General features: G+C 39.8%; 1 protein-coding gene across 3 annotated transcripts in view; it reads left to right on the plus strand.

The window, feature by feature from the left end:
* TENM3 (teneurin transmembrane protein 3) overlaps positions 1-12455 on the plus strand; it is a 793331-nt gene that overhangs the window by 644737 nt on the left and 136139 nt on the right. For all 3 annotated transcript variants that reach the window (XM_049864999.1, XM_049864997.1, XM_049864998.1), the window contains exons 8-11: positions 6078-6288; positions 6741-6842; positions 7033-7227; positions 8282-8482. In XM_049864999.1, the coding sequence (XP_049720956.1) occupies positions 6078-6288; positions 6741-6842; positions 7033-7227; positions 8282-8482 (709 nt within the window). The remainder of the gene's footprint in view (positions 1-6077; positions 6289-6740; positions 6843-7032; positions 7228-8281; positions 8483-12455) is intronic.

A 12455-nucleotide genomic window follows, 5' to 3' on the forward strand; every position in this document is an offset into this window, starting at 1 on the left:
ATTTAAATTACCTACTCTAAAATTGGAACCCAGACTCTCCCAAGGTCTGTTATGTTAGTAAGTGGAGGCATCTCAAAAATATAATAGTTCATTAATTAAAATTAACAATTTAATGAGTTTAAAGTTATATTTGATAATCAGTTTGTTTGCCCCTGAAATTTCATGCTGATTTAGCTTGACTTACAAAGACTGGAGGATTTTCATGTATGCTTACATTATATTATTTTGTGAGAAATGCTTAATACATATCCTAGGAGTACAAGTTATGAAGAAAATATTATCATACAATAATAAAGAAATCACATCTTTAAAGAAAGATGAGTAAGAAAGAAACTTTAAGTGTTCTTCCTCTAACGTTATTGTGGCTCGGGGAAAGTTTCAGATGCATACGTACATTATATAGCTGTGAAATTTTGAAAATCCTGCTGTGGTGTGTTCATTTATATCTCTATTGTTAAAGCGTATGCCTACAGTCCTTGCACATCAGAAGTTTCTTTTTGTATCCTAGGTCCAACTTTAAATTTCAGATTACATTTAAATTTGACGGCAGTTCACGTTATAGGTAACACTGCCTAGCAGATGTTTTTTTAATAGAATTAGGCCTATATAATTTCTTATTTATTTATTTATGTTATTATACTTTAGATGAAGGTTTACAAAACAAACTAGTTTCTCATTAAACAATTAATACACATACTGTTTTGTGACACTGGTTGTCAACCCTATCCCCTTCTTGACCTCGGGGTCCCCATTACCAGCTTTCCTGTTCCCTCCTGCCTTCTAGCCTTTGCACCTGGGCTGGTGTGCCTGTTTAGTCTCTTTTTTGTTTTATGGGCCTGTGTAATCTTTGACTGAAGGATGAACCTCTGGAGTGATTTCATTGCTGAGTTAAAAGGGTGTCTGGAGGCCATACTCTTGGGGTTTTTCCAGTCTCTGGCAGAGCAGTAAGTCTGATCTTCGTGTGTGTGTGTGTGTGTGTGTGTGTGTGTTGTGTGTGTTGTGTGTGTGTGTGTGTTAGTTGTGCTGGACTCAGTCTGGTGGAGGCTGTGGCAGTTGCAGCCCATTAGCCCTTTGGACTAATCTTTCCCTTGTGTCTCTGGTGTTTTTCATTCTCCCTCGCTCCAGAAGGGTTGAGACCAGTGGAATATCTTAGATGGCTGCTCACAACCTTTTAAGACTCCAGATGCTACTCACCAGAGTAGAATGTAAAACATTTTCTTTATAAGCTATGCAATGCCAGTTGAGCTAGATGAGGCCACGGCCCCCACAGCCCTCAGCACAGTGGTTTGGTCCCTCAGGGCTTTTCAATGTATCTATGGAGCTTCCGTGACCTTGTCTTGGACAAGTTGTGCTGGTCTCCCCAGTATTGTGTATTGTCTTACCCTTCACCAAAGTTACAAAAAAAAAAGAAACCCGTTGTCCTCGAGTCAATTCTGACTCAGAGCAACCCTACAGGACAGAGTGGAACTGCCTTATAGGGTTCTCAAGGAGCGACTAGTGGATTTGAACTGCCAGCCTTTTGGTTATCAGCCGAATGCTTAACCACTGGACCACCAGGGCTCTGTCACCAAAATGAGGCCTATGTAATTTCAATTATAGCAGATAGAAGGTTACGGTTATAACAATAGTCTAGTAAAATGTAAAAAAAAAGATTTTTTTCCATTGGAATCACATACATGATTAAATTATTTTTGTATAGCTCAAGAAACATACCTCTAAGCTAAGTACAGCAGTGAGCATGTAACCAGTAAATTTCCAGAAAGGAATTTCAGATAAAAACTGTCTATTGTGTTATGCACTTTAAAGGTTTATTTAAAGATTTTGGGTTGACTTTTTTCAAGTTAAGTGTACCGTATAAGATTAGGAGACTAAAAGGTGCAGTTTCAGATTTTCTCATAATTCATCTGGTATTTTAACACAATACGTGTGATAGCCACTTTCCTTTTCTACCACAACGTACGATTATGCGTTTTCTTAAGCTTCACAGGTACTGGAGTTCCTTTCTCTAGTTTATTCAAGATCAGCAGAGCAAACAACTCTTTCTGAGTTCAGTGTTTAAACATGAAATATGCTATAAAGCAGCCCAAATTGAACATTTCCTAGTTTCTGGGGAACCTCAAATAAATCAGCCTGTAATAGTTAAAATTTGCTAGCCATTCAGAAGAGTCACGTGAATTTGGGAAGTCTTAAAATCTTAGTGACCCTTTAAAAACTGTGCGTTTGGTTGTTGCCAAGGCACCAGCTGACTTTCCTCTCCTTAATGCCAGTTTGTTTTCCTGGACAGCTAGAAGCCCAAGGAAGCAGTTTCACTCTTTAGAGTTCATAGTGTACTGTGATGTTTTGGAAACCCTGGTGGCATATTGGTTAAGTGGTATGGCTGCTAACCAAAGGGTCGGCAGTTTGAATCCGCCAGGTGCTTCTTGGAAACTCTGGGGGGCAGTTCTACCCTGTTCTATACGGTCGCTATGAGTCGGAATGGACTCGACAGCACTGGGTTTTTTGGTAATGTTTTGATGTGTTTGTGTGAAGCCTTTTCTAGAATGAGAGTTGGAAGAGCTGGGGTCTAAGCACACCCCTACCACTGTTTGACCTTATGAAGTCACTTAACTTCTCTGCGCTTTGCTGCCTGTTTGTAAAATGAAAGAATTCGATCAGGTAATCTTTGAAGTCTCTTCCTTCTCTATATCCCAGTGATATTAACAGATGATACTGCTAATATAAGAACATAACATAAATGCAGCAAACATGGGCAGACTTTTCTTCTATTGGCTTTACAGAGGATTTTGTTAATACACAGTAGATTAAAGCAACTTTAAATGAGAAGAGTTTTTAAATCATGTATATTGGGAAACGTTAAATCACATCATAAGAAAATTACCTTTAAAGGAGCTTCCATTTTATATGAAACTTTATCAAGTATATAAAAAAAAAAAAACCAAACCCAGTGCCGTCGAGTCAATTCTGACTCATAGCGACCCTATAGGACAGAGTAGAGCTGCCCCATAGAGTTTCCAAGGAGCACCTGGTGGATTTGAACTGCCGACCTCTTGGTTAGCAGCCATAGCACTTAACCACTACGCCACCGGGGTTTCCTTATCAAGTATAAGCGCCCCCAAAATAGTGAGACTGAAGAGTTAGCACAAAGAATTTAGTCCTAAAATAGCATAAGATCCTAAGACTGGAGGCAAAATGCTCCCTTCTCCAAAAAAAAAAACCACATCTCCAACTTATGAGTAGGTATTACAAAGCAAAACTCAAGTTTGCCCTTACGTGATTGCCGTACACTGTGAGAACAAAGGTCATTAGATATTCTCATTCCATATAAGCCAACTACTTTTGATAGAGATGGTTTTAGTGTTGTGTAAGGAACTTTCAGCAGCCTTCCCGAGGTCATAGAAACCCTGGTGTCCTAGTGGTTAAGAGCTGCGGCTGCTAATCAGAATGTCGCCGTTCGAATCCACCAGGCACTCCTTGGAAAGTCTATGGGGCAGTTCTACTCTGTCCTGTAGGCTTGCTATAAGTTGGAATCAACTGGACAGTGGCAGTGGCTTTGGCTTTTTATAGTTACTGAGGTCATATGTAAACACTCCTATAGCAGAGCCTGCCGTTGTTAGTTGCTATCAAGTAGATTCTGACACATGGTAGCTCCATGTGTGCAGAGTAGAACTGCTCCATGGGGTTTTCAAGGGTTTTCTGACCTTTTGGAAGCAGATTGCCAGGCCTCTCTTCCAAGGTGCCTCTGGGTGAGTTCGAACCAACAACATGCAGGCCAGGGACTCCTACAGCAGACCCTAGAACTGGGCATATACTCAACAACTGTCAGCTTCTCACCACCACCACCATCATGTCCACTGCCCCAGACTTATTTCATCTTTCAAAGTGTGGTGCGAACAGTGATTTCTATGATAAAGGTGATGATTATAATTATGGGCTTGAAAGACCAATTAAAATTCAAAATCTCCTCGCTTTTACTTTTCCAGTTATTGTGTTTATTGTTAGAGGATAAAAATATATATGCGGTGGGGCCATGAAAAGAAACTCTGTCTCTTTGTCATTGCTAATGAGAAAATAAATGGCTCATTTCAGACAGGCGTCTTTCAACACTGTGGGCTAATTTTCCTTTGATAATTCTGGAATAGAATTCCAGTGGAATTTTTGCTGGTTAGGTATCCATATCAGTCATTATTTTCATCTTTGTAAGATATAAATGAAAAAATTTTGAATGCTAATCAGATTATAGCTTTTTGTATATTTCTCATAGCTAAGTGATGTTACAACACAGTTTTTACTACACAAAGTATCACAAATATGCTTTTATATTTAAATTTAAAAAATTAGGTCAAGAACAGGATTAAATATTCTAAATTCTGTCCAATAGTAAGAGTACATGTCTGTGATCAGTATAGTGGCAACTGTTTAACTGTGATTCTCAGAAATCCCAATTGTATTTATAAAATCCTGATTTTATTCCGGTTTGATTGGACTAAAGGATTCACGTAATAACCTTTTCCTTAAATAGATGAAATTCCAGTAAGGAGTCTTTCAGAAAGTAGAATGACGGAGATTTCACACACAGTTCTGTAATATTGATGACTTAGATGTGTAGACCATGGTATACTTTTCACCATGAACGTACATCTTGGGAATAAAATGAAACTGGGTAAGAGTATAGAAACCGAATCACACTATTTTTTTAAAAAACTGTTATCTGAAATGTTTGTTGAAACTATGTTGAGAAGTTTTCCAGTATCTTTCAATTCACTGCATTATCTCGAGTTATAAAGTTTTACCCCACTATTACCAGTCATGGGAACCCTGGGGCACAGTGGTTAAGAGTTTGGCTCCCAACCAAAAGATTGGCAGTTGGAATCCACCAGCTGCTCCTTGGAAGCCCTATGGGGCAGTTCTACTCTGTCCTGTAGGGTTGCTATAAGTCGGAATCGACTCAATGGCAATGCGTTTGGGTATTCCCAGTCACAGAAGGTCCCTAGGTGGTACAACCATTTGTGCTTGAATAGTAACCTAAAGGTTGGCGTTGTGAGCCCATCCAGCAGCTCTGCAGAACAAAGCCTTGGTGATCTGCTTCTATAAAGATTTTACAGCCAAGAAAACCCTATGGAGCAGTTCTACTCTGTAACACGTCAGGTAACAGGTAACCACGCATTGGAATTGACTCAACAGCAACGGGTTTGTTTTTGGGCTTTGTTATTAATTACATTCTCTTTAAGTTCCCTACTTAAATTCTTCTAGCCACCCAGTGTTCATGACTAATCTTATTAAATTTAAGTTTAATGATGATTGTCTTCCCAGTAATAATTAGGCACATTTACTGTTATGGCCACCCCTTTAGACTTTTGATCAGAGTTGAAAGGAATCTTGTTTCATGTCTTTAATGTAACTGTAATAATAAAAGTACATGTGTTTCTTCATGGTGCTTGGGATGGTTGTATTAGGATCAGAGAAGAGAGGTAGACAGGTGTTGTGGAAGCAGACCAAGCCTTGGAGCAAAGCGCACTAGCGTTCACGTACCAGCTCCACCACTTACCAGCTATCTGACCCTGCTCACGCTCCTCGGGTTTCAGTTTCCTTCATCTTTAAGGTGTAAATATTAATGCCTTCCTAGAAAGGTTGTTGTGAGGGCCAAAAATCATCCTGGCATCAAGTGAGTAATCACCTGTTACTACGTGAGTATTAAATAGGAAGAGAAGACCTTATCCAGCGGTCTAACTAAAATAAGCATGCTGGGTTTGGAATATGAACTCATCTAAATTTGGGTTTGTATCCCCCAAACTGCCTAAACTCACCGTATTACCCGGGGGGTGGAGGGGTGGGAGGAATGATCTCTGAAGTCTAAATAAAAAAATGGGTACACATAAGATCACTTTCATCACCCTGTAAATGCTGTGCACACAACATTTCCACCATTTGGACCTGTCACGACTCGAGGGCACTGGGTTAGTCAAGAACTCTTCTAACAGTGTGTTAAGGAAAGGGAGAAAAGCTTGAAGGAAAAAGAACAGAAGCAACCTTCCCATACATTTCTGACTGCTAAACAGTTTTACTGTCCTCGTCCTCAGTATGACTTTGTGGAGCTCCTGGATGGCAGCAGGCTGATTGCAAGAGAGCAGCGGAACCTGCTGGAGTCAGAAAGAGCTGGGCGACAGGCGAGATCCGTCAGCCTCCACGAGGCTGGCTTTATCCAGTACCTGGATTCTGGAATCTGGCATCTGGCTTTTTATAATGACGGGAAAAATGCAGAGCAAGTGTCTTTTAATACCATTGTTATAGGTAAGAACTGTCTTCAAAGCGTCTTTTTCAAGGCTACAGCCTAAACACTGTGGTGAATAGAAACTAAACTGTCTTTGCCAATTTTGAGAGATTTCTGAGGTGTCAAAGCCTGAGGTAAATATGTGAGAAATATTTTTAAATTATTTATGAATATGTGGCAAACTATGAAGCGCTGGAAGAAAATATTATGTGGGTGTACCTTGGGGGAGGGAAGTATATTATGAAAATGCTTAGAAGCTTCTGCATTTAAAATAGCAATGCTTTGCTTTTTTTTTTTTGCTCTAGTATTGTGGTCATCTAGTACAAACGAGTCCTGTTTTTGGTTATAGAGCTGGTCATCTGTTCTTTAAACACAGAGCTAAATGATCGGATTGACACAGTACTGGGTCTGGGTAACTTGAACTCTGGTAAGCATCAGGCTGTACAACAAGCGTTCTTTCTCTTTTCTTCAGAGTCTGTGGTGGAATGCCCCCGAAATTGCCATGGAAACGGAGAGTGTGTTTCTGGAACTTGCCATTGTTTTCCAGGATTTCTGGGCCCAGATTGTTCAAGAGGTATGCAAGTTAGATTCTTTTCAGAAGCCAATATAAATAAGCTGTAGAAACACAAGTAATTCAGAAAACTACCAAGACGGGGAAGAAAGGGGGAAAAACTGGCATCCTACTTATTCCCAAGATGTGTCTTCTTTCGGAAGCTTGGTTGAAAACGTGGCAGTTAATCCTTCTGTGGTGTTTTACTTCGCAGCAGCCTGTCCGGTGTTGTGCAGTGGCAATGGCCAGTACTCCAAAGGCCGCTGCCAGTGCTTCAGTGGCTGGAAGGGCACTGAGTGTGATGTACCAACCACCCAGTGTATTGACCCGCAGTGCGGGGGCCGGGGGATTTGTATCATGGGCTCTTGTGCTTGCAACTCAGGATACAAAGGAGAAAATTGTGAAGAAGGTAAGCCTGTCAATATTTACAGAAGTCTATTGTCATCTTCTTAAAGAAACATTGTATCTGTAATCTTTAGTTTGGCTCTTTTTGTATGCTTCCTTGTAGAAGTAACTTCGATTTCCATATTTATGAACACACTATTTTATTAACATTTTAACTAATTAAAAGAACAAATACCAAAGAGCCCTTTCACACTTTTTTCAGAAGTGTGAACAATTCATTTTTTTATGTCTAAAAAATGTAAGCAAGCATTTGTGCTTGAAGTCACCTGTATTCGTGTTGATTTTTTGAAGCAGTTTTTTACATCCATGTTAGCCTTCTAAATCTCGCATTTTGGCATCTCTAGAGAGAATATGGTATATAAAGTACGGAATCATGGGTTTGTTCCAGAACTGTATATAATGATGATACTCAAGATAGTATATAAAGTGCAGTTGAATTGTTTTTTCAAAAGGCAGAAAAAACACTATTTCCTTTCTTCAACCAAATTGATTTTATTGATCTGCACACACAAAGTAATGCAATTAAGCCTCTGGAATTAAATTTTCAGGCCAATGACCCTACAACTGTAAAGTTTTATTGAGTCAAATTGCTAAATTAATTCTCGTCATCTAAAGCACATTAAACTGAATTAAGAAGGATAGAGGGTGTGCAACTCATTTATTTCTCAAACCGTTTGAGGGTCCCGTTCAGCTGTCAGTGCTCAGTGGTCCTGGATTAGGTCATCTGATACAGACCGTTATAGAAAAGCCCATACTTACTACTCTGATTAGGCAGAACAGAGAACCACAGTCTGAAACCTCAACTGCATATGTGTGTAATTCATGGAAATTACAAATCCTTGCAAGAGTCTAGATTACCTAAATGGCATTGAGCTGGTTCCTAGTGCTATATTGTAAAAATCTTTGCCTTTTCAGAAACAGGTTCTCGAAAATGGTAGGTAAATATTTAGTATCCAAAACATTCATATAAATTAGATTGTGATGTTTTTCTTTATTCTGCTTGTGCTATGATATCTTCTAGATTTAACCATGGAATTGTTCTCTTTTCTTCCCACTAGCTGACTGTCTAGACCCTGGGTGTTCTAATCATGGTGTGTGTATCCATGGGGAGTGTCACTGCAATCCAGGCTGGGGCGGGAACAACTGTGAGCTACTCAAGACCATGTGTCCAGACCAATGCTCCGGTCATGGGACATACCTTCAGGAAAGTGGCTCCTGTACTTGTGACCCCAACTGGACCGGCCCAGACTGTTCAAATGGTGAGGTTAATAAGTGCAGTAGAGCCTGAGTGCTTAATATTCTGTGTTGATAAAGATTAAATATTTTTATTTTTAAAATACAACATCTAATATAAATTTTAGTAAATGATGATAGCAATAAATATCAAAAGTAATATAATTCAGTTGCCTTATAGAAAGGAGAGGAAAAGCCTTAGCCAGTATGTTGTTACCATTTCCCGTTCAGCACTACTGGAAAGAATAATCTCTCGTTGTGTAGGACCCTGATTTCTCAGCTCTCACTGTGTGGAACTACGAATCCAGACTGGCTTCTCGACAGACCTAGGCACAGCTTGGGGATTTAAGCATATTACTCATCAACAGAGAAGCCTCAATGTAAAAAGGAATGTTTGACTTTATAAAGGCTAAAACATGACCCAGTGAAGAGCTTGCGTATATCCATGTTATGATGCGTATACTGGTTCAACACCGAGTTTTTAGTTATAGTAATGTGATTATGTTAGAAACAGCAGGTAGTCATTTTATTCGGTGGCCAAGTTGTTACTAGCACCTGCCATGTGCGCAGCATTGTGCTAGGCCCTTTAGGGGTAAAAAAAAAAAATAAGGACTCAGTCCTGCCCCCCACAGCAGTGGTTTCAGATTTTTTGACCATAACCTACAGTCTTAAATACCTTTTTACATCCTGGTCTGGTATACACACACATGCAGTTACTCACGAGACTGAAGCAAAAGTTCCACACAGTGACACACACTGATTTTTTTTTCCAGTCTTTGCTATATTTTAATGCTGGTTAGTTACTTAACTTCCGTGACCCACTAATGGGTCACATGGTTTGAAAAGATTCTGTTCTAGTCTAGAAGATGGCAGTTTGATTGGAGGGGTAGGATGAACCCATATGAAATAATTAGAACCCAGTAAGTCACAGTTTAATATTGTATTTATTGTCACATGGAACGATATGCTAACTTCAATGGACTTCAGAGGAGCAACCTACCGTGATGGGTAATGAAGGCTTTCAGGGAAGCCTGTATTGACATTTCTTGCCTTCATTTAAAGATGGCATTTTCAGGAAAAAAATATTTTCTGACTAGAGGAGCACTGTTAGAGAGTGCGTAAACTCACGGACACTGAGATCGAACTGCACGGGTTCATGTTCAAGCGCTAACACTGACAGCTCCCGTATTGTTACCGAAACAACAAGCATTATAATCTTTTTTTGCCAACTGTGCCCCACCCCCAGGACTTTGATAAGCACACTATGTGTCTTAGTCATCTGGTGCTGCTATTACAGAAATACCACAAGTGGATGGCTTTAACAAGCAAGTTTATTCTCTCACAGTTTAGGAGACTAGAAGTCCAAATTCAGGGCACCAGCTCCAGGGGAAGGCTTTCTGTCTGACGGCTTTGGGAAAAGGTCCTTGTCATTCATTAGTCTTTCCCTGGTCTAAGAGCTTCTCGGTGCAGGAACCCCAAGTCCAAAGGATACACTCTGCTCCTGGCTTGCTTTCTTGGTGGTATAAGACCCTTCTTCTCTCTGCTCACTTCTCTCTTTTATATCTCAAAAGCGATTGACTCAAGATACAAACTAATCCTATAGTTTGAGTTCTGCCTTATTAACATAACCGCCTCTAATCCCGCCTCATTAACATCACAGAGGTAGGGTTTACAATACATAGGAAAATCACATCAGATGACAAAATGGTGGACAGTCACACAATACTGGGAATAATGACCTAGCCAAAGTGATGCACACTTTGGGGGAGATACAATTCAATCCATAACACTATGTTAATTTTTTTTATGTTGCTGTAAAATAAATCAGCATAGCATGCTTGCAAAAACACCTCATGGGGGAGGGCACAGTTGGCAAGAAAACATATAACACATGTTATTTGTGTAAAAATACAGTCTGTAACGTTAGGCAGATTACTATATGCCTCATTTTACTCATCTAGAAAATGAATTTAATCATGGGAAATTCTTCACATAGATGCTATGAAAAATTACTTGAATTAATGCACATAATTTGCACATTGCTTGGCCCATAATAAATTCCAAATATAGCTGTTATTATTACTATTAGGAGAGACACAGATGTGAGAAGTACCACAGGTTGCATGAGACAGTGAACAAAGTTAAGAGTATTTGGAGGTAAAAATCGGGTGGGCCCACCGGTAATGGATGGAGCGATTTAGAAGTGATGTTTTTAGACGTGGAAACCTGGTGGCTTAGTAGTTAAGTGCTACGGCTGCTAACCAAGAAGTCGGCAGTTCAAATCCTCCAGGAGCTCCTTGGAAACTCTGTGGGGCAGTTCTACTCTGTCCTGTAGGGCCGCTATGAGTCAGAATCGACTCGACAGCAGTGGGTTTGGTTTTAGACGTTGCAGAATTCACTAATAATAACGATATAGTCGATGATAGGAGAGTAGTGTTCTAGGAGAATTGAGCTGTAGACTGTATGTCGGGGAGCATAAACAGAGAGACACTGAGGGATGGAAGACAAGTCAGAGGCCTTTCCAGAACTGAAGTTGTGAGGTGGTGAGAGCTTGAATTAGTTTGGAGTCAATGGAAATGAAAAGGATAAATCTGAGGGACATTTTAAAGAAGAAGTAGCCAGGATTTACTGAAAAAAAAAATCATAAAAGTTGGTGAGAGGAGCTACAAGTCTGAGATAAGGGAGATTGCCGGGAATGTCAGTGCCTCTGAATGAAGAAGGGCACTGGGGAGTGGAGAGGCTGACTGAGTAGGCAGGCTGTGGGTGGAGGCCAAGGGGGAAGATCAGTGAGAAAGAGAAGAGAATGAATTTTAGATACCAGAACTATCTAAACAAAGATCAATAATACCAAGGGAAAAAAGAAGAGGAAGAAGGAGGAGAAAAATAGTAGCGGAGGGGGAAGGGGAGATGAGAAAAAGGAAAAAGGACAGACAGACTTTTATTTGTGGTGTTGGGTAAATAAAAACATTCCGTATAAACCTTAGATTCAGTGAAGGGGTCCACCGTTAATCTCGCCCTCACTGATTGTCCTCATCTCTGAACCCCTGTTGTTTAACAGGAAGTGTTTAAAAACATGGGCCCTGGAGCTAAACTCCCTGGGTTCAAGTCTTGGGCTGGCTACTCCCTAGCTGTGTGGTGTTGGGCAAGTTCTTTAACATCGCTGTGCCTCAGCTTCCTTATCTGTAAAATGGAAATAATAATACTGCATTATGCAACTGTTGTAAGGATTAAGTGAGTAATGTGTGAAAAGCACTTGCGACAGCGCCTTATGGCCTCAGTAACATAACTAAAGAAAATCCCTGTTCCCAAAAAGGATCACATTCACAGGTAAACTGATTAGTACTTCAGCATATCTTTTGGGGGAAAACATTCTAGCCATAACATTCTTCAGATATGAAACCTAAGAAATGCAAATCATTTCACCTTTTAGTGTGACCTGATAGCATAAAACAAAATGAAATCTTGCTAGGTAGCGTCTTCACATGCTAATTTTCAGTGGAAAAACACTAGTAATTTTTACAAATCACTCTTTGGCATTTTGAGAAACTTCAAGTAAATAAACTTTTTTATAGGCTAATTTGTAGTATTGATGAAAGCTTCTGTTGAACCTGAAAGTAAATATTTTGAGGAGGCAACTTACGAGTTTTCTCTGCCTCCTCCCCCACCATTTCTCTTCTTCCTCCCTCCTTTCCTCCCTCCCTTCTTTCTTTCCATCTTTCTTCCATTGTTCCTTCCTTCTTTCCTTTCTTCCTTCCTGTTTTCCTCTTCCTTCCTCATCCTTTGGCCATGAATTTATGGAGGCAGGCAAGGTTTACAACACTTTTGTTACTTCTTTCATAGAAGTCTTGGTTGATTCAGATAGCTTGGGGAGCCAGAAATTTGGTTAGAAAATTAACTTGTATAGGATAAATAAGAATGAAAACAAATTTGGGCTGGGTTATGAAAAAACCTCCAATTTCTAAGGAGTTTTAGGGATGCATCACCAACCAACATTTATTA

The sequence above is a fragment of the Elephas maximus genome, chromosome 21 (genome assembly GCF_024166365.1).
Source record: "Elephas maximus indicus isolate mEleMax1 chromosome 21, mEleMax1 primary haplotype, whole genome shotgun sequence".
Classification (NCBI taxonomy): Eukaryota; Metazoa; Chordata; class Mammalia; order Proboscidea; family Elephantidae; genus Elephas; species Elephas maximus.